Source organism: Dipodomys spectabilis, unplaced genomic scaffold (genome assembly GCF_019054845.1).
Source record: "Dipodomys spectabilis isolate Male_0828 unplaced genomic scaffold, ASM1905484v1 ptg000165l, whole genome shotgun sequence".
NCBI lineage: Eukaryota > Metazoa > Chordata > Mammalia > Rodentia > Heteromyidae > Dipodomys > Dipodomys spectabilis.
In genome coordinates, this window is record NW_024870842.1 from 2,263,328 (window position 1) to 2,285,751 (window position 22,424).

Sequence of the window (22,424 nt, forward strand, 5' to 3'; positions counted from 1 at the left end):
GAGCCACAGCTTCATTTCTGATTTTTTTGGTGGTTAGGAGTTTCTTGGACTTTTCTTCCCCAACGTGGCTCTGAACCGTAATCCTAATTCTCAAATCTCAGCCTTCTTAGTAGCTAGGATTAGAGGCATGGCCATTAGAGCTGTCTTTTGAAGCACAAACATTTACAGCTTGGAAAAAGCCCGGCTGATCTGTCCCCTCCCACTTGGGTTGTTTTGTTTTAGGTGTCAGATGTAAGAAATCCTTGCTCCTTCTGTGGCCTCAAGGATTTATATCTATTTGCTTCTAAAAATTTTGTGTTTTAGCACTTGCATTTAAGTCTTGGATCCATTTTGGATGAATTTTTGTGTATGGCATGAGGTAGGAATCCAGACCCATCCAGTTTCCCTACCACCTGAATTGTTTTCTTGAATTTGTTATGAAAACAATCTACTTCTAAAATTTACCTTTATCTTATGGACATCTATCTGTGCTAATAAACATACATTCTAGCCTTTTTAAAAAGTAAATTTTGAATAGGAGCTCAAGGACAGTGCCCAGACCCCAAGTTCAAGCCCCACAACTGACTAAAAAAAAAAAAAGTAAATTTTGAAGCCGGGTGTTGGTGGTTCACAACTGTAATCCTAGCTACTCAGGAGGTTGAAATATAAGGATTATGGTTCAAAGCCAGCTTGAGCAGGAAAGTCTGTGAGACTCTTATCCCCAATAAACTACTCAGAAAAAACCAGAAGTGGACTGTGGTTCAAGTTGTAGAACACTAGCCTTGAGCACAGGGAGGCTCAAGGATAGAGCCAGGGGCCCTGAGTTCAAGCCCCAGGACTAGAAAAACATTTTTTAAAGTAAATTCTGACTGAAAATTAACAGACACGCCAAAGCAAAATACACATGTTATAAGTGTTTAACTTGACCTGTTTTACATTCATGCCAATACCATTCAGACCCAAACCAGAATGTTACCAGGACCCCAGATGTCTCTTTGGTCCTTGCTCCCAGCCATTATTAAGCCCAACCTCCTCCCATGGGCAGCTTCTACCCTGGCTCTTTCACTGCAATGTAGTTTTGTCTGCTTTTGAACTTGGTATGAGGGTTCCTATACAACATTTGAACTTAGCCCTGGCCCCTGGCTCATAGTTTGATTTTTAAAGGAGGACTCACTCCAGCTGCTGTTTTGAAGAAAGTTGGCCACTGGAATCATAGGCAATGACTAGAACCCAGGTCAGAGATGGAAGGGATTTGAATCAGGTGGTTGTGGTGGCTCTGGTAAGAAGTGAATGTATCCTGGACATATTTTGAAAATGAAGGTACATGATACCAGGGTTAGTTAGATATGGAGTGAGTGAGAAGATGCGTTTTCCAGTATCCAATGCTGCATCAGCTTTTCTAACTAACATCTTGTGTCCTTTTAATGCAGCAAGGGTCCCGCTCAGCTGGCTGGGCGCCACGGAAATGGAGTGTTTACCTGGAAGTGTTTAGACCATGATCTTTGGGACCAGGGACTTAGGGAAAATCTTTGCCCTGTTCTCATTACATGGGCAGGTTAATTATGTTTTTACCACCTCAGTTTCTTCATTTGTAAGTTAGGGATAAAAAATTGACAGTTTGGAAGTGGCACTGTGGCTCACAGTTGTAGAGCGCTAGCCTTTGGTAAAAGAGTGCAGTGACAGTGCTCAGGCCCTGAGTTCAAGCCCCATGACTGACCAAAAGACAACAACAACAAAAAAAACCCCAACAGACCAGAACCAAAAACAAACCTGCCAGTTCCCTGTAGGTGTGGGTGGGATGAGCTGAGGGGACATAGTGAGGGCAGACACAGGAGAATATATGTCAATGACAGTTATTTTCATTATTATTGTTGTTATCATTACTATTTTGTGCTGGTACTGGGGCTTGCATTCAAGGCTTTGTGCTCTCACTCGGCTTTTTCCACTCCAGGCCTGTGCTCTACTACTTTCTATTATTATTATTATCATCATCATCATCATTATTTATTTATTTATTTATTGCCAGCACTGAGGCTTGAATTCAGGGCCTGGAGCACTGTCCCTGAGCTTTTATTTGTTTATTTATTGTTTTAACGTAAAGCTGCTCTCTACCACTTGAGTTTCCAACTCCACTTCTGTCTTTGGGTGGTTAATTGGAGATAAGAGTCTTACAAACTTTCCTGCTTGGACTGGCTTTGAACCTCAGACTTCAGATTTCAGCTTCCTGAATATCTAGGACTACAGGCATGAGCCATTGGTGCTCTGCTCCATTATTATTATTATTTTTTAAAGGAAGCTCAGATTGTGTTTTATTGACTTCTTAAATGGAAAGCAACTGTCACTTGCTTGGAAGAACCAGAAACCATAAAATAAAATATATTGAATGGAAACATATCTATGCTGTTCTATTCTAGTTAGAGGTTGTTGCAGAGCAAGGTAAAGAAACAAGTATTCAGGCCCAGTTAATACTAAATGCAGACTTCTCTGCTCAGTATAGGAAGGATTAACTTGGGAAAACAGGAACTTTAAATGTCCTGGCTACTCTGCCCAGAAATATCTTCTAAGGTTTCACAGGATTTGCCAGTCCTTCAGAGAGGCCCTAGCTTTTTTTTTTTTTTTTTTGGTGGGGGTTGAACTCTGGGCCTGGGTGCTGTCCCTGAGCTCTTCAGCTCAAGGCAAGTGCTCTACCACTTGAGCCACAGCGCCATTTCTGGTTTTCTGGTAGTTAGAGATAAGAGTCTCAGATTTTCCTGCCCGGGGTGGCTTTGAACCGCGATCCTCAGATCTCAGCCTCCTGAGTAGCTAGGATTACAGGCGTGAGCCACGGGCGCCCGGCTGGCCCTAGCTTTTAATTTCAGGAGCATGGCTTTGTGTGTGTGTTTGTGTACTCGCCCGTGTTAGGGCGGGACGGGGTTCGTTCCTGTTCACTTTCCCTCCTGATTGATCCAGGACAGTGGCTGGATGCATAGACTGAAGCAGGAGGCAGTCTGGCCTCTTCCCTGCACCTCTGTCTTAGTCCACTTCTCCAGGGAAGCGGGACGCGCCAGCCAGGCGGATGGGGTGGGGATGGGCCGAGGCCGGCAGGGGTGTGGCCATCGCTTGGTTCACCAGACCGACAGGGAACGCCTGAGCAGGGCAGGGCGGGGCCTCCCGATAGGGGCGGGGCCACCTACAGGGGGCGTGGCCTCTCGTCGGGGGCGGGACCGGAACCCGGCAGCCAGTGAGAGTCCCGAGGGCCTGGGCCGGGGCCGGATCCGGGCGCGGGGCGGACGGTGAGTGTCGCTGATCCGGAGTTTCGCGGGAGCTCGGCCCCTGGGACCCCTGGCTCCCGAGCTGCCCTGGCCTACAGCGCCTGGGGAAGGGCTGGTCCCCAGGCTGGAGGGGTGGAGCGTGAGCAGACTTGGAGGTGTGCAGAGCGGCTGTGGCCAGGCCTGCAGGACGCCAGGCCCCCACCCCAGAGTGAGGAGACCCGGGGGGTCAGGGAGCGCCGTTCCCACCCCCGGGCTTTTCCCCGCTGCCAGCCTCAGTTTCCCCATCTCCACCCGTGGGAGGTGAGATCTGCCTGGGTGATCTGCCCTGTGAGTCTTCAGGCGTCTCCGTCCTCATCCGTTGCTCTTGAGTGTGCTAGGTTCGAGGCCTACCCCCGCCGGCACAGGCCCTCACTGCCTGCCCCGAAGCCTGCTGCAGGGGGCTGGCCTCCTCCTTGGCTCGGTCCCCACACTCCATGTGCCCCCTGCGGCACAGACCTGAAGGTGTCACTTAGCAAGTGGCCTTCTGCCTCATGGGCTCCTCTGTGCCCTGAAGATTCTGCCTCTTGTCTCCCGGGATCGGTGTAGAGTAAATCCCATCCTTTCATTCTCTCAAGTCCCGGGTGGAGAAATGGAGATAACAATTGAAAAATTAGACTTGTTCTCAGCCCTCATGGGGGGTGGAGTGGGGAGGTGTAGCGTCCAGAAAGTAGCTCCTGGCAGTGACATGCGTAAATACATGGCATCTGCGATGGAGGATAATAAAGCAGGGAAAGGGGCCAGGGTGCTGGGATTGGGGGCTGCCATTATACAGTATATTCAGGAAGGCCTCTCACAGACAGCACCTGAGCAGAATCTTAAGAAGATGAGGGCAAGTCATGTGATATGTTCACCAAGCATAGAGCCTATGCAAAGGCCCTGGGGCAGAAGCAGGATGGAGGCTGGGGGGGGGGGATGACAGGCAAGCCTGGCTTGTCCTTGAACCAAAGATGCGGCCAGGATGGCTATAGCAGGATGGTGAGGAATGGATGGGAATTCGGAAGAGTGGATGCAGGAAGGAGAGCTTTGGGGGAGGGGAGGGCCTCCCATCTAGGGTTTGGTTTTTACTCTGAGTAATATGAGAGCCATCAGAAGGCTGTGAGAATGGAGTCCCCAGCTCTCCCATAGGAGGGCCAAGCAGGCTCATCAAACTGAGGAGCTGAAAACAGACCCAAAAGGGAGAAGGCAGCAGAGAAGACCAGTGAGGAGCTGCTGCTGTCATTCTAGGGAGAGGCTGTGGTACTTGCTTTGTGGCATAAAAGGGTAGAGAGAGTGCAAAATCCAAACTTTTGGCTCTAGGGTGTCAATAGGGCTTGGGGAGAGCCATTGGCTCTGAGGTTTTTGCCCAGAGCACCTGGAAGTTGGGGCTGCCATCACCTCAGCAGTTTAAGGGAAGATCAGAGTTCTGCTCTGTGCTTGCTTGCTTTCAGATGCCTCTAGGCACCTACAGCCCAGCTACATCCAGTGGACAATGGGGAGAAGTTTCAGTGGGGCTGGAGCTGGCAGTAAAGTTTGGGCATTGTCACTGTGGAGCTGGGGTTTCATGCTAGAACAAGTAGGCTCACTCCAGAAAGAATGAGTGATGGAGAGAGAAGAGAAGAGAAGGGCTGGGAGGGAAGGGGAGAGGAGATGGGAAGGGAGAGGAGAGGGGAAAAGAGTATAGGGAAGAGGAGAGGGGAGAAGAGAGGTGAAGAGAGGAGAGGAGGGAGATCATTCAGGTCTGGGGGCTGCAGGGACAGAAAGAGCCTGGAGTGAGATGGGGAGGAATGGAAGGAGATGGGGAGGAATGGAAGAATGGGTGTTCTGGATGAGGAGGGAGAAGGGAGAAGGGAGAGGAGGAAGGAGGATTTACAACAAATGCCTTTGGTGGAGCCAGCAGGGGAGAGCCGAGGATTGAGCACTGGGAGGTACTGGTGAGGTCCCAGTTGGCAGGAAAGTGGGGAGGCCTTGGGCTCCACACCCCTGGACACTGAGCTGACAGGGTGGGCCCAGAGAGGGCTTTGCTCTTTCCATGGGGGAACTGGTGCTTGGGACTGGTCTCCTCACATGCAGCAGCTTAGAGCCTGGGAGGGCAGGTAGAGCCATTGCTCTGAGAGACCTGACCCAGGTTACGACCCAGAAAGCTCAGCAGCAGCAGCTTTCCTGGGCCCCTCTGCCGTCCACAGGAGCTGGGACTGAGGCAGAGACCTCAGTGCCAAGCCCAGCCCCTGGCTAGATGCCGCAGGGAAGCCAGCCTGGCCACCATCTTGGTCTCCAGAAGCAAGGAGGTGTCAGTGCACAGCTGTGGATTGAGAATGGTGAGAGGGTTTGTGGGTCACCCCTTTACTCTCTTGTTTTAGCAAGAGGGTACCCCTGTTTTTACTGGGGCTCCACCTTGGGTAGAACAATAGTGACTCCAAAGTCATAAAAATTGAAGTAGAGAAGAAAAGCTGATGAAAGTAGACCAATGGGTGTGTGTGTGTGTGTGTGTGTGTGTGTGTGTGTGTGTGTGTGTGTGTGTGTGTGTGTGTGTGTGTGTGTGTGTGTGCGCGTGCCAGTCCTGGGACTTGAGTGCTGTCCCTGAGTTTTTTTTCTCTTTCAAGTCGTGCTTTATCACTTGAATCATAGATCCACTTCTGGCTTTTTGTTGGTTCATTGGAGAAAAGCATTTCACGGACTTCCCTGCTCAGGCTGGCTTTGAACTTTGATCCTCAGGTCTCAGCTTTCTGAATGGCTGGGATTACAGACATATGAACCAGTACTCTGCTTAGACTAATATATTTAATCTGAAGATGGAAAGAATGACCTAGTAAGGTCATTCAAGAGCCACCTTTTAGGGACAAATTTTTACTAATAGAAGAGAGCAGAACATTGATCTCTTTTTATTCTTCCCCTCTCCTAATTTTAAGTGAAGCAGGATAATTGTGAAGACAGCACCAAGGCCAGATCTTACTTTTCACGAGAGAGAGTGATGCTGGCCCTGCTTTGAGATGGGAGCTGGCCAACTTGGTCCATGGGAATAGACACTCTTGTTCCGAGGCTTCTAGAAGACTTGCACAGATGGGGCTTTCCAGCTGCTGGGTGGGAGGACAGCACCAGGCCTCATGGCTTGGGCCTGTCCCTTCCTGTGCCTGCTGAATCCTCATGTCACCAGCTGGGGTGTGTGTGTGGTTGGAGCATTGGCCATAGCCTGGGTGTGTATGGGAAAGGCCCCTGTTTGTGTCTCTTTGTGGATGAGCCCATCTGAATGTGGGGGCAATTATGTCACCAGGGTCTGCATCTGAAAGACCTAGAATTGCCAAGAGTTACTGCATTCTGGCTGGCTGACCAGCTGGCAAGCTCTGGCTTCCGGGGTTCATCCTTTTGGGAGTTCCCTAAGGTGGGGCTGTGACAGATTCATAACAGCCAGTCTAGCACCACTGGGCTTTGCTGTCTCTACTTCAGACTCACCCATAGAAGTCTGGTAGCACTCCAGCCCTCTAGGGTTGGTGGGCCAGGCTGTGGCAGGAGAAGAAAACAGCAGATGTCTCTGCGTGGGATTCTGTAGGTAAGGGGAACTGCACTTCACCTCTGTATCACTCCTGTCTTCTTCAAAGAATTTCCTGGTTGTATACATGCATGCTCACCAGGCCTGGGGCCCAGGCTTCCTCTTTCTGGGCATTTTCAGAGGGTAGGTGATTATTTTCTTCAGGATTTGGGGGCTTGGGTTCCCCTTGTTCTCCCCGCTACCCCACCAGGAAACATTCTTTTAGCACCCAGTCTCCAGTGCCCCCTGCACCAGGGCCAGGTGCACAGTTCACCTTGCTGTCTCAATTTTCCTCTCTGGCCAGCCCATGCTTGGTAGCATTCTGATTTATAGATTTCTCCTTTTGCTTCCTTGGGCTGTCCCAGGATGGTCACAGGATGTCCCAGCCCCTGATCTCCCTTTGTAGGTTGGGATTCAGGAACATTCCACAGAGTATGAGTGTGGCCTGTGCAGCTTAGGATGAGGACTCTGGTTGCTCCGAGAGGAACAAAGACAGCCCACTGAAAAGACGCAAGCCCCAGGCCATTTGGCATCTGCTCTGGGCATCTGGGAATGTCCCCGACGTATTGGAGGAAACCCATGGTCATCTTCTGCCTTGGTGCCAGTACTTTTCATGTTAGTTTTCTCAGGGCACAACACCAGCCCTGGTCCCCAGACCCTGCTGAGATTTTCTTGGTAAGGGACCCTCCCAGAATCTGAAGCTCTGGGAGGTGTGGGTCACCTTCCCTCCAAGTCCCAGCATCTAGAGACTGGGATATAGCCCAGAGCCTGCCACTGATGACAGTGGCAGTGTGTGGACATTGTGGTGGGGGCTGTGTAGGAGGAAGTGAGGGCCTCATGGCAGGTCTGTGTGTGTGTGTGTGTGTGTGTGTGGTGCTGATGCCAGTAAGCTGATGCCATGATCTGCCATTTCCTTTGGGTGGGGTCTTTACTGCAGGAAAGATTCTGCACTATAGAGCTTCCCTGTTGGGCACACGCATGAGGAGTGGGGCTTGGATCTCCATGAAGAGCCCAGGGATATGGTACTTGAGGGCATCCTGGGGTCACACTGCTTGCATTCAGATTCCAGCTCTGCCTCCCCAGGGTGTGGCAAGCTATACAAGTCTCTTGCCCGTGGGTCCCAAGTTTCTTCCTCTGTACAGTGGGGCTGGTCACAGCACCCACTTCTTAGAGGCTGGGAGGTAAGTGATTTCATACAGGAAAGTCCCTGGGACAATGCTCGGTACCTCACTGGGGTTTCATGGCTATTAGTCATTACTGAAACTGTGTGGGACACAGCCAACAGCACTGCCTGCTCCGCTTTGGAGAATGAATGGCGATTCCTTGGCAGCTCTTACTCCTCCTATTCGCCTGGCCTTTCTAAACAACAACTTCCTCCTCCTCCTCCTCCTCCTCCTCCTCCTCCTCCTCCTCCTCCTCCTCCTCCTCCTCCCCCTCCCCCTCCCCCCCTCTCCTCCTCCCCCCTCCCCCTCCCCCTCCCTCCCCCTCCCCCTCCCCCTCCCTCTCCCCCTCCTCCCGTCTTCTTTCTTCCTTCTCTTTGTAGCAGTACTGTGGCTTGAATTCAGGGCCTGGGTACTCTTGCTTGGCTTTTTCACCGAAGGGTGGCGCTGACCACTTGAGCCACACCTCCACTTCTGGCTTTTTGCTGGTTAATTGGAAATCAGAGTCTCAAAGAGCTGGGTTCTGGTGGCTCATGCCCTTAATCCTAGCTACTCAGGAAGCTGAGTTCTGAAGATCACAGTTCAAAGCCAGCCTGGGCAGGAAAGTCTTGAGATTATGCTCTCCATTTAACTACCACAAAGTCCGAAGTGGAGCTGTGTCTCAAGTGCTGGAGCTCTAGCCTTGAGCCAAAAAGCTCAGCAGCAGTGCCTAGGCCCTGAGTTCAAGCCCCAGGACTGGTACATGCATAAAAAAGGCTCTCATGGACTTTTCTGCTTGGGCTAGCTTTGAACCCTAATCCTCAGATCTCAGTGTTCTGAGTAGCTAGCATTATAGGTGTATGCTACCGGCACCTTGCTAAACTTGTTAAAGAAGAGACTTAGGGGTGTTGATATAACATTTGGCCACTTCAGACCCTGGGGCAAAGATTTTGAGGCAGTTTCTGTCCTCAGGGGCTCGTTTGCATGCATGCACACTGGGCAGCATGGATTGTATAGTCTTGAGTAGACACATTGCTGATTTAATTTCTCTCCCAGGTTGTGACATGTGCTCACGGGAAGATTTCCAATCACAGAGAAGCCAGCTGGTGGCGCTGTTGGTCTCAGGGTCCCTGGAGGGCTTCGAGTGCATCCTGGACTGGCTGCTGTCCTGGGAAGTGCTCTCCTGGGAGGATTACGAGAGTCTCCGCCTCCTGGGCCAGCCTCTGTCTCACTCAGCTAGGTGCCTGCTGGACACAGTCTGGAGCAAGGGTGCTTGGGGCTGTGAGAAGCTCATCGCGGCTATCCAAGAAGCACAGGCCAGCAGCCACAGCCCTGAGGTGCATGCCTGCTGGTCCCCCCATTCAAGGCAGCCAGCCCAAGACCTGCAGAGTCACCGGCCAGCTGTTGTCAGGAAACTCTACAGCCACGTGGAAGCCGTGCTGGACTTGGCACAGGAACGTGGCTTCCTCAGCCAGTACGAGTGTGATGAAATCAGGCTGCCAGTCTTTACATTATCCCAGAGGGTAAGACCCTCTAGTTTGTTCAGCAGAATTTCCAGGAAATGGATACTTAGTCACCAAGACTATGGTTCTAGGGAAGTCAGTCCTATGGGGGTATCTTGACCTGAGGAGTTCCCCTTAAACCATTAGTCAGGGAAGTCAGAGTTGCTTTGGGTTGCTGGTGTCTTAGACCTGTGTGACCATCCAGGGCTGGGGCTCTGCAGCCGGAGTGATGTATATGTGACGTCAGCCTTCTCTACAGAACTCCCCATCCTTACCCTCCCGTCCCAGTCTCCTTCTGCAAAACCCTGGCAGTGGTCATACAGGGCCTAGTGTTTGAGGTTTGAGGGAGAACCCAATGAGCTAATACCTGGGGGAACTCCCTAGAAACATCCCCCCAGGTGGCTGTTATTTCTGCTCTGAATGAGCAGCATTCTCTATTTGTACATTTTATGGTACAAATAATATTGTGGTGTTTTGTTTTGTTTGTTGGTACTTACTCTCACACCCCTTGTCTGTTTAAGAATGGTGCTGTGCCACTTGAGCCATACCTCTGCTTCTGGCTTTTTGCTGGTTAGTTGGAGATAAGAGTCTCTCTTATTTGTCTGCCTGGGCTGGCTTTGAACCACAACCCTCCCGATTTTAAGCCTCTTGAGTAGTTAGGATTATAGGAGTGAGCCACACAGGCACCTGGCTTATTGCTTTGTTTTAAATAAACAGCTCAGCAGAGGATAGATAGCATTTCATTATGTTAAATCTGTACTGAAAGATATAGCACACTGAATTCTAATGTAGTTGAAATGAATACCTAGGGGTTCTGATATAAAATTTTATTAGATGAGTCATTCAGAGTTGGAATAAGCCCACCCTTGATAATACAGTGGTTCTACAGAGACTACAGGGACAGAAAAGAGTCTGTTGGGTATTTTTGAAACTCCATTTTATTTTCCTTTACACAGTGCTTCTTAGTCAGATGGAAACAGTCACTAACATTCCACTCTGTAGACTGGGAAATGCAGAAGCAGGGACGTCATCAGGACGAGAGCAGGGAAGGGTGGGGCTGGTGTTTCCCCCACCACCTCGACTCTTTCACTCCTCATTCATTTGCTCATTCATTCAGTCGTGGCCCCAAGGTCTAGTAGGTGTGTTTAAAGTGCTCTACCTATGGTAGGTACTCAATAAATACTTGTTGATGCAATAAATGAGGGTTTATCAAGTGAATTCTGGTGATAGTGGAATAGTAGGTGGGCTGAGTTGGGGGATGGTCTAGTTTTTCTTTTTGTGTCTTAAAATATATACATATGGGTATAATTCATGTATATGTGTGAGTGTGTGTGTGTGTGTGTGAGCGAGAGAGAGAGAGAGAGAGAGAGAGAGGTTCAAGTCTAGGTAAACCTAAATTGAGATTCATAAACTAAGTACCTCTGTCTTGTTCTTTCCAGGTAGTGCATATGAAATCCACAATTATATTCCCAGCACAAATTCCTTGGATCTGGTTCACTCCAAGGAGATGCAAAAGACATATTACTTATTGTACTTACCTTGGTGTGTCTCTGTGTATGTTTGTATGTGTGCTAGTACCGGTGCTTGAACTCAAGGTCTTAGCCTCTCACTTGGCTTTCTTGCTTATGACTAGACTTCTAGCAGTTGAGCCAGACTCCAGTCTGGAGTCTCTTGACTTTTCTGACTGGGCTGGCTTGAAACCTCAGTGTTCCAGGTGTCAGTTTCCTGGGTAGCTAGGATTAGAGGTGTGGCCCAGAGATGTGCCCTGATCCTTGGAGTGTTTTGTGATCTGTGGTAAGGACAGAATCAGCCCCCTCAAGAGCTTACAGTGTTGTGTCTTGTCTTAGCTTTGGCTGAGTGCTCTCAGTATGTTCTGACTGGATTGTCTGAGTATTTGGAGAAGGTGGCTGAGATCCTTAGGGCCCAGAGGATATGGCATGAATACAAGATCTTTCTGGATTGGTGAGAAAAAGAAAATGGGACAATTCATGGGTGAAAGAAAAAAATCAGAATGGGTATCGGAAAATATTTAGAATCAAATCAAAATGGATAATATTACTTGATCAAAATCTATAGGATGAAGTTAAAGCAGAACATAGAGGGAAATTTATAGCCTAAAATGCTTAGATTAGGAAAGAGAAGCTGAATTTTAATGAGCTAAGAAAGAACTCAGCAAAAGCCAACTTTAAAGGCCGGGGCTGAACTGGGTGAGTGGAAGGAACAGTGGACTCAGGTTTAGAAGGTGACAAAGGGACGGTAATGCCTGAGATTTAAGCTTTGGTTGTAAACCTTTTTCAAGCTCTGGAATTCTGTTATCTCTGATTTACTGGTCTTCTCTCAGTGGCTGCCTTTCTGATACAGTGTAAGGGACATTTGTGGCATTGTCACCCCCCCCCCCCCCCCCCCCCCGTCACCCTTTCAATTTCCTATATAGAGGTGACTCTCACTGATTGCAGGCTAGGGACTGAAGCAAATACAGGTTAAAGACCCAAACCCGTAGAAAGCTGTAGCTACTGTTCACTGCAGGAGTGCCTCTGGGTGCCAGGCACTGTACCCAACCCTTCCCTGTATTGTTTCATTTAAGCCACACTACATCCTTCCAACAATGTAGTATGGCCATACTGTTTGTGAACAGTGATTAGCATGCCCTTTTCATCCCTCTGGAAAGAGGCTAGCAAAGATTTGAATGCAGGCCTGCTTTTCTCCAAAGCAGGTGAACTTCCCTCTGTTGTCAAATGCAAGAGCTTGCTCTGTTAACAGCTGTTAGGGAACGTGGGCTGGTAACACCAGCTGTGATACCAGCTGTCTGTGAAGCTCAGACAGCTGTTATTGCTGCTGCTAGGGCTGAGGTGTCAGACTATGCCCTGAGATGCCTTTGCCTGTTACAGTAGCTCTGTGTGTGTGTGTGTGTGTGTGTGTGTGTGTGTATTTGGTACTGAGGTGTTGTTTTTTTTTTTTTTTTTTAACTGAGGGTCTGGTTGCTGTCCCTGAGCTTTTTCACTCAAAGTTTGAGCTACAACTCCACTTCTGGCTTTTTGGTGGTTAATTAGAGGTCAGAGTCTCAGGGACTTACCTGCCTGGACTGGTTTCTAATCTCTCTCCTTAGATATCAGCCTCCTGATTATTGGTTTGTGCTACTGCTGCCAAGCTTAACTTAAAAATGTGTGTGTGTGTGTATGTGTGTGTGTGTGTGTGTGTGCTGGTACTGGGGCTTGAACTCAGGGCCTGGGCACTGTCCCTAAGCTGTTTTGCTCAAGGTTAGCACTCTACCACTTGAGCCACTCCTCCAATTCCAGCTTTTTGCTGGTTAATTAGAGGTAAGAATCTCTTGGATTTGCCTTCCATAGTTGGCTTTGTATTGCTGTCCTCAGATCTCAGCCTTCTGAGTAGCTGACAGGCATGAGCCACCAGTGCTTGGCTTTAGATTGAACATTTTAAAGCTAGGAAATGTCTTAGGGCTATAGAGGATTCATTTCATTTGTGCAATTCCCATTGCTTAGGTGCAGAAATCAAATGCTCATGTCTCTTCATGTTGCCACATTGACCTGTCTTGGGCTCATCTTCTTTGGTTTTCATAGCTTTTACAATCAGTTCCCAAACAAAGCATTGCTTTCTTTTGAAAAAAATAAAAAGGGCAGCAAGCCAAATGTACTTTGTGTAAGAAAAGAGAAATATCCTTCCTAGGCTCCCTGGTCAGGGAAGTTCAGCAGGGCCTTGGGGATGTGGCCAACGATGTAAATAAATTTGGGGAAATTTAGAGGACCTGGCGGTGCTGGTGCAAGCCAGATGCTGGATGTCCAGTTGGAGTGCTGTCAAAGGAAGTGGGCTGCTCTGTATGCTCTGCAGGAAGACAACTCAAAGCTATCCTAGCTCCCAGGGACAGATGAAGGGTAAGCTTTGTGTGGTGAAGTGCATGGGACAGATGAATGGTGTTAGTACAAGGTGAAACAAAGTCAAATATGAATAAGGATTAGGGCCAGGCTTACCTGGGCATTTTGGCACTAACTTGTCTCATTTTCTCAGTCCAGACTCTTCCCCATCCTGGCTCTCGACTTGTAGCATCAGCCACCATCCAGATATTTGCCTTTGTAGTCTTACTCTGTGCTGGCTCACTCCATTTCTTCTGATCATATTTCCACTACTTAGTTTTTACACTGAGTATGAGAATTGAAATTTCCTTCTTTTGCTCTTTCTCTCTGTCTTCCTCCCTCCTTTCCATACTCTCCCTCCCTCCCTCTCTCTTTCTTTTCTTTCTTTCACCCTCTCTCCTTCCCCTTCCACCCTTCCCTCCCTCCCTCTTTCTTTCTTCCTTCCTTCCTTCCTTTTTTTCCTTCCTTTCCTTCTTGGTGCCATAAGCTCAGGGCCTAGATGCCATCTCCTTAGCATTTTCACTCAAGGCTGGTGCTCCACTTCCAGCTGTTTGCTCATTAATTGAAGATATGAATCTCATGAATTTTTCTGCCTGGGCTGGCTTTGAACCACGATTCTCAGATCAGCCTCAGTAGGATTCTGAGATCCTACTCAGCCTCCTGAGTTGCTAAGATTACAGGTATGTACCACCAGTGCCTGACCACAGTTGAAATTTCAGAGCATGTTTAAAACTTGTGGAAAATTTTGAGTTGGGCACTATTTTCTTTCTGAATTGTGGTGTCATTCTTTGCTCAGCTGCTTCTCTACTACTTGAGCCATGACTACAAACTCGTTTTTTGCTGGTTTTGTTTTGTTTTGTGGATGTAGTCTTGTAGACTTCTGCCTGGGCTGTCTTCCAATGGCAGCCCTCTGGATATTGGCTTCCTGAGTGCCTAGGATTATAGGCATGAGCCACTGGTACCCAGTGCAGTGACCCAATTTTGAATAGAATCATGAGAATTATTTCATCCAGAAGATAGATTTATGAAAAGACCTGAAGGAGAAGAGCTGTGGGCTGGGGGGGGGGGGGGGGGGGCAGGGCAGGGCAGCTGCACAAAGGCGCAGAAGTAGGGAAGAGCATGCTCAGTCTATTTAGGAACAGAAAGCTATGCTGAGTAGAGGGAGTGAGGGGAAGAGGAAGAGGAGTTGATGTCATAAATGTAATGGGGATTTTGTCAGTTTGGGGCCTTAAAGTTTACTACTGGATTTGACCTTTGACTCTGAAGAAATGAGGACACACTGGGGCATTTATAACAGGGTGGTCTGACCTATTTGGAAGGATTACGTTTGGGCTGTGATGCTGCGACTAGACCATGGGGGCAGGCACCCAGCAGGGAGATGGGGAGGCAGCAGTTTTCCTGGTGCTGTGATGATGGCTGGAGGCAGAGCAGGGGGTTAGCCGTGGCAGAGCCCTGTCGCTACATCAAGTATATGTGTACGCTGGCCAACCATGCGTGGTTGTAGAGCCCTGGGGAGAACATCACATACACCAGCTGTTTCTTAACTCCCAAGAATGAATGTAACGTATCTTGCTCACTTTATATTGATTCCATATTGAATTGACAATATCTTTAGTTAAATAGAATATAGGATTAAGTCCATTGTGTATGTGTGTGTGTGTGTGTGTGTGTGTGTGTGCATGAGCACACTTGTGTGTATGTATGTGCAGTACTGGGGCTTGAACTTAGGGTTCTATAGTATTGCTTGGCTTTTTTTGCTCAAGGCTGGTGCTCTTATCATTTGAATCACAGCTCCACTTTCAGATTTTTGCTGGTTAATTGGAGGTAAGAGCCTCACAGGTTGGTCTGCTCAAACTGTGATCTTCACATCTCAACCTCTTGAGAAGTTAGGATTACAAGTGTGAGCCACCCGCTCATAGTTTGCAGTCTGTTTCAAATTGGACAGAGCAGTTCTGGTTGTACTTGGTATGTGAAGCCAGTGGGATTTGCTCTGTATTGCAGAGGTAGAGCTTCAAGGATGACTCAAGAACTCTGGGCTGAGCTGCTGAAAAGATGGAGAGGCATTAGCTGGGATGAGGAAGGCTATAGTGTCAGCAGACTTGGGTGGGGGTGGGGGAGGAGGAGACTTCTGAAACAAGTGTGTGAGGCCTAGAGTGAGGGGAGCAGTTTAGTTTTGAGATGAAGATGTGGTGTGAGCAGAGCAGAGACCTTGTTCAAGTATTCAGGCCCCTGAGTCTTGGGATAGCTGCTTCTTTCCCGTGTGACTTTCAGCTTCCAGAGTTATTTCTACTATCCTTGCAGGTTGCAGGTTTATATGCTCATTATTTCTCTCATTTTGTTCTCTCTCTCTCTCTCTTTCTCTTTCAGTGGTGTGTGTATGTGTGTGTGTGTGTGTGTGTGTGTGTGTGTGTGTGTGTGTGTGTGTGTGTGTGTGTGTGTGTATACTGGGGCTTGAACTCAGGGCCTGGATACTGTCTTTTAGCCTTTTTGCTCAAGGCTGGCAATTGACCACTTGAGCCACAGTTCCATGTCTATCTTTTCGGTAGTTAATTGGAGATAAGAGTCTTGTAGACTTGCCTTCCAGGTCTGGCATTGAACCTTCATTAGCTCTCAGCCTATAAACAGCTAGGATTATAGGTATAAGTCACCAGCACCCAGCCTTCATCTTACTTTTTACCCACTCTTTGGTGGGTTTTGAGAGAGAATCAGTTTAGAAGTGTGCTCATTTCATTATCCAATACTATCAGCTGCCTTTAACTCAGGTGTTTCGTTGCTTGGTTTTCTGGCTTTTTATTGTGATGGAGAGAGATGTTAAGGTATTGTAGTACAGATTAAATGTCCTTTATACTAAATCCTTGGACCACAAGTGTTTCAGATTTTTTTCCTTCAAAGTTTAGAATATGTGCATATTGTAATGAACAGCTTTTGGGGGGGGGGGGGTCCAGTCATGGGACTTGAACTCTGGGCCTGGGCTCTGTCCCACAGCTCTTGAGCTCAAGGCTAGTGCTCTACCACTTGAGCCACAGTGCTTTTTTCTTTTTGCTTATGTGGTGCTGAGGAATCGAACCCAGGGCCTCATGCATGCAAGGCAAGCGCTCTACCACTGAGCCACCTTCCCAGCCCCTAATGAACATCTTATTACAAGTTTAAACAAAATTAATTTATGTTTCCTATACATCTTATGCAAACAGACTGAAGGTAATTTTATGCAAGATTTCAAATAATTCTGTACATGAAACTTAAGTTTCACGGCTTTGAATTTTATGCTTTTGGACCCATGGTTTTGGATTTTGGAGCCTTTTGGATTTCGGCTTTTCAGGTTTAGGGAGGCTCTGGCTGTACTTGTGGGGAGCGCTCCTGTACCACTCCACCAGCCTTTCTGAATTAACTGTGGCCTTTGCTTTTCCCATAGGCAAGAAGGCTACTAGATCTTGCTGCAGTGAAGGCAAATGGATTGGCTGCTTTCCTTCTGGAACATGTTCAGGAGTTACCAATCCCACGGTCCCTGCCTTTTGAGGGTATGTAGGTGTTCCTCTCTGTTAATACAGAAGGAAAGGAAGTCCACACAGATTTGTAATTAAAGAGCAAAGCACACACCAGCATAGAGTTCCATAGATGACTGCATAAACCTCCCTGAGACTCCATTTCCTCCTTATAAGGTTAACACAGCCACCTGGCTCATTAGGCTGCTGTGTGGACCATGAGGACGGAAGCATTCATGTCAGCTCTCCCTACCTGCATGGTTGCTGATCCCTGAATCCTCCACAGGAAGAACATTCGCCACCTGTGCTCCTTACTATTAAGTTCTCATCAGCTGTACCTTAAAGATACAGATATACTGAGGAGTCAGGGTTGGAATCTCTTGATCTCTGAAGTTAAGCAACTCATGATCAGAAACTCAAGAACCAAGTGGACTGTGTGTCCCTGGTCACAGCCCATCTGAAGAGCTGATGAGACTTGGTTAGCAGAACTGGGGCACACCAGGCATTCTATTCTGCTGGGTGCTTTACCACATTCTCTGCCCTGAGAAGTAGGGGTTGTTCCCACCTTACGGACATGGAAACTGGGCAGACAGTTTGAATGGTGAAGTATGGGAAGATAGGTCTGACATCCCCCACCTATACTGTTTGTCTCTTGGAAGAAGAAATTGGCACTTGCTAACACTAGATGCAAACATGGCACTTTTTTGAGTCTTGTTCCCACACCACTGAAGGGGAAGTTCATAGGTGCTGGAGCCCCTTAACTATGGGCCTGATGTGGTGATGGACTTACCCTGGGTCCTGCCCTCTGGGCATCAAGCAAGCCTGTGGGCTGGATGGCTGGAGCCCTGGGAGTGGCGCTCAATGTGGGCCATCTTATCCAAGAACAGGATATAGGTATTGGTGCACAGTGCCTGACACAGTCCTTGGTGAACATTTGCTGATGATATCATTAAGCATAGATATCTACAGAGGCATTGCAACACAATGCCATGGGCCAAGCCAAAATATACTTCTAACGGTGACAACATATTTTTTTTTTTAATGAATTTTTTAAGGATATTACTATTAGTAATGGCTGTAGACTTGTACTAGAAGTCAGGGTTTGAAAAGGACAATCTGTGTCTTCGGATGCTGGATATCCAGCAGGGGGAGGAGGGGCAATATCACCAGCTCTGGGAGCAAGAGAGGTGCCCTACCCTGGCTGTGGTGACACATGCCTGTAGCCCTAGCTACTTGGGGATTGCTTGGCTAAGGAGGTCAATTTGACAACATAACAAGACTCTGTCCCATAAAAGAAAACACATGGCTGCAGAATACCTGTTTTGCATGGCTCTGCCAGTCCTACAGTGAGTGGAGAGCTCTCTGTGTGGGAAGTCCCTGGTGGCCTCTGAGTTGAAAACAAATGGGCTCAACCACCATGCTGAAGTCCCAGTCTGGGACTCTGGGTCAACACTTCCCTGTTTTCTTGAAAGGAGAACTGAAACATGCATGAACTGGTTTCCACACACTAGTACTGGGGCTCTAACTCATGGCCTGGACTGTCCCTTAGCTTTTTCACTCAAGGCTGGTTAATTGGAGATAGAATCTCATCGACTTTCCTGTCCGGGTTGGCTTTGAACTGCAGTCCTCAGATCTCAGCCTCCTGAGTAGCTAGGATTATAAGCATGAGTCACTGGCACATGGCTTTGACTACTTCTTTTCCTCAACCAATGGGAAGGAAATCAAGGCTTGGGAAGATTCTGTGTGTGTTCTCAAAGCCAACAGCTATATCAGTGAAGGAGCCAGGGTCAGATGGCCACAGGCTCCTCTCTGCCCAGCAGTAGCATGCCATTCCCCCAGGTAGCCCACCCCGATTGACCAGGTTCCATCTTGTCCTCTGTCTCCATTCATTCAGCTCTTCTGTCTTGCAGCTGCTGAGTGTCAGAAATACATATCCAAGCTGAGGACTACAGTGTCTGCTCAGTCTCGCTTTCTCAGTACTTACGATGGGGCAGAGAATCTTTGCCTGGAGGATGTATACACAGAGAATATCCTGGAGATCAGAACAGAGGTGGGCATGACTGGACCATCACAGAAGAGCCCTGCCACCTTAGGCCTGGAGGAGCTCTTCAGCACCCACAGCTACCTTAATGAAGATGCAGACACTGTGCTTGTGGTGGGTGAGGCAGGCAGTGGCAAGAGCACTCTCCTGCAGCGGCTGCATCTGCTCTGGGCTACAGGGCAAGACTTCCAGGAATTTCTCTTTGTCTTCCCATTCAGCTGCCGGCAGCTGCAGTGCGTGGCCAAACCACTATCCTTAAGAACACTACTCTTTGAACACTGCTGTTGGCCTGATGCTGGCCAACAGGATATCTTCCAGTTTCTGCTTGACCAACCTCACCGTGTCCTGTTGACCTTTGATGGTTTTGATGAGTTCAAGTTCAGATTCACAGACCAAGAGCGTCACTGCTCTCCACATGATCCCGCATCAGTTCAGATTCTGCTTTTCAACCTTCTGCAGGGCAATCTGCTGAAGAATGCCCGCAAGGTCCTAACCAGCCGTCCAGATGCAGTGTCAGCCCTGCTCAGGAAGTTTGTGCGCACCGAGTACCAAATTAGGGGCTTCTCAGAAGAAGCCATCAGGCTGTACCTAAGGAAACATCACCGTGAGCCTGGCGTGGCGGACCACCTCATCCAGCTGCTACAGTCTACCTCAGCCCTGCATGGCCTGTGCCACCTCCCTGTCTTCTCCTGGATGGTGTCCAAGTGCCACCAGGAACTGCTGTTGCGTAAAGGGGGGTCCCCAAGGACCACCACAGACATGTACCTTTTGATCCTGCAGCATTTCCTGCTGCATGCCTCCCTGCCAGACTCCGCCTCCCATGGCCTGGGCCCAGGCCTCCTTCAAGGCCGGCTCCCCACCCTGATGCACCTGGGCCGCCTGGCTCTCTGGGGTCTAGCCATGTGCCGCTATGTGTTCTCAGCCCAGGAGCTCCAGGCAGCACAGGTAGATTCTGAAGACATTTCCCTTGGCTTCCTGGTGCATGCCCAAAGTGTGCCAAGGAGTGCAGCACCTCTGGAATTCCTGCACATTACTTTCCAGTGTTTCTTTGCAGCCTTCTACTTGGTGCTTAGTGCTGACACTCCAGCAGCTTCATTTAAACATCTCTTCAGTTGCCACCAGACAGGCAGCTTACCACCGGCTAGAGTGCGGCTCAGGCTGTGTGTCCAGAGCTCCAGGAACAAGGAAGACAGCGAGTTGGCTCTGCTGAAGAAGGCCGAGCCTCACAACCTGCACATCACAGCAGCCTTCCTTGCAGGCCTGTTGTCCCAGGAGCACCGGGCCCTATTGGCCCAGTGTCAGGCATCTGAGAAGGCCCTGCTCCGGTGCCATGCCTGTGCCCGCCAGTGTCTGGCTCGAAGCCTCCGCAAGCATTTCCATTCCATCCCGCCAGCAGTGCCTGGTGAGGCCAAGAGCATGCATGCCATGCCTGGGTTTGTCTGGCTCATCAGGAGCCTATATGAGATGCAGGAGGAGCAGCTGGCACGGGAGGCTGTGCGTGGGCTGGACATCGGGCATCTCAAGTTGACATTTTGCAGTGTGGGTCCAGCTGAGTGCACTGCCCTGGCCTTTGTGCTACGGCACCTCCGGCGGCCCATAGCCCTGCAGCTGGACCATAATTCTGTGGGAGACATTGGTGTGGAACAGTTGTTGCCCTGTCTCAGTGTCTGCAAAGCTCTCTAGTGAGTGTTCTGGGTATTGTTGCCCAGGCTTATGGGAAAGGCCACGATCAAAGCCAGTTGGGATCAGAAGTCTGGAAACTCCAGCTCTGCCAACCACTGCCCTCCTATTCTTAGTCTCCATATAAGATAGTGATAGCCAGTGTAGCGTTCTTTGAATGTCCTGTGTGCTAGGCTCTGTACTATACTTTCCAGAATGAACATATCTCTGGGCTGTCAGCAGAGATGTTATTAGCCCTATCATCCTTGAGTTGAGGCTCAGAGAAATGAAATAACTTGTCCTGAGTCACACAGGAAATGGCAAATGTGGGTTGTTTATTTTTAAATTTACTTTTAGTTTTTGCAAGTCCTGGGGATTGAACCCAGGTCCTGGGCACTGTTCCCAAGCTTCTTTTGAGCAAGGCTAGCACTCGACCAGTTAAGCCACTTTCAGCTTTTTCTGAGCAGTTGATTGGAGATAAGAGCCTCATGGACTTTTCTGCCCAGGCTGGCTTTAAACTCTGATACTCATATCTCAGCCTCCTGAGTAGCTAGGATTACAGGCGTGAGCCACCAGCACCTGGCTCAAGTGTGGGTTTATAAACTCTCTTTCTGATTCTGAAGGCCTGGTCCTGGCAGGGAACCTGTCTATGGATGCACTTCAACAGCTCTAGAAAAATCTTGAGGTCTCAGAGATCTTGAGAGTCATCAGAGATGACTTATGCCCCATCAGTCTTTAAAATCCCAACCAGAGCTGGGTGCCAATTGCTCATGCCTGTAATCCCAGCTACTCAGGAGGCTGAGATTTGAGGATCATGGATCAAAGTCAGCCCAGGCAGAAAAGTCCCCATGAGACTCATATCTTCAATTGACCACTCAAGAGCTGAAGGTGAAGCTGCGGCTCAAGTGGTAGAGTGTTAGTTTTGAGCAAACATGTTCAGGGACAGCACCCAGATCCTGAGTTCAAGCCTCATGACCAACTCCCTCCTCCCCTAGAACTTAGGAGATAGAAAGTAGCCTCCCTTTTACCATTTCCCATGCTTTCTGCCCCTAGGATGGAAATGTGAGGGTTTGCTCTTTGAATTACCTGGGTCTTTGAACATGTGGGTGTTTTCCCACACCTTGAAGCAAGTGAGAACAGAGGATATTTGTTGACTAGCATCAGCCCCCCAACTTCCTTTCCAGACTTTGGGAGGGGATGTCCTGCTGCCTATCTAGACCTGTTAGAAAGGGGAAGTTATAGATGACAGTTAAAAATCTATTCACAGCTGCCAGATGCTGGGGGCTCACGCCTGTAATCCTAGCTACTCAGGAAGCTGAGATTTGAGAATCATGATTCAAAGTCAGCCCAGGCAAGAATGCCTGTGACACTCTAATCTCCACTTAACCACCAAAAAGCTGGAAATGGAGCTCTCGCTCAAATAGTTAAAGCACTAGCCTGAGTTCTGAGTTCAAGCCCTAGGACTGTCAGGTGCATGTGTGCGAATACACACACACACACCTATTCACAGTCTCTTGAGGCTTTCCAGATAACCTTGATTGGCCTTGAGCAAAGGAAAGGCTTGAATGTATTAAATGGTAGATCTTCTCTGTGACCAAGCAGCATGAAACAGGCACATGGAGATCTACCTGAAATGGTGCAGTGGCCTTGGTAACACTAACATTGATGTCATAAGTTTATGACAATATGGTGTTAAATATGCATAGTTCCTATATGTGGTTAGTATATAATAGAAATGTGAATGTCTTTACTGGGGTCTTGAAGGAAATAGATGACACTTAAACTGGGGAGAGTCCATGAAAGGGACTGACTGCCTACAGATATGAGGCCACGAGTTAGGAAGGACTCAGAGGAAGGGCCCAGGGCCCTGGCGTTCCTGCCAGGTAGAAGTGGCCTGAGGAGTAGGGGGATGGGGAGCACTTACTAGCTGAGTGGAAGCCTGGAGAGGACTGCCTTGGCTC

At 48.8% G+C, this 22,424-nt stretch overlaps 1 protein-coding gene across 3 annotated transcripts in view; it reads left to right on the forward strand.

Moving 5' to 3' along the window:
* The first annotated feature begins 3,214 nt into the window (after positions 1-3,214).
* The window catches only part of Nod2 (nucleotide binding oligomerization domain containing 2), a 35,669-nt gene continuing 16,459 nt past the window's right edge, over positions 3,215-22,424 (forward strand). Inside the window, exons 1-4 of one of the 3 annotated variants that reach the window (XM_042693435.1) lie at positions 3,215-3,251; positions 8,967-9,433; positions 16,694-16,799; positions 18,674-20,486. In XM_042693435.1, the coding sequence (XP_042549369.1) occupies positions 8,975-9,433; positions 16,694-16,799; positions 18,674-20,486 (2,378 nt within the window). In that variant the 5' untranslated portion in view covers positions 3,215-3,251; positions 8,967-8,974. Of the gene's footprint in view, positions 3,252-6,701; positions 6,793-8,966; positions 9,434-16,693; positions 16,800-18,673; positions 20,487-22,424 lie in introns of those variants that run through there. The other 2 variants (XM_042693436.1, XM_042693434.1) reach the window with 2 other exon arrangements.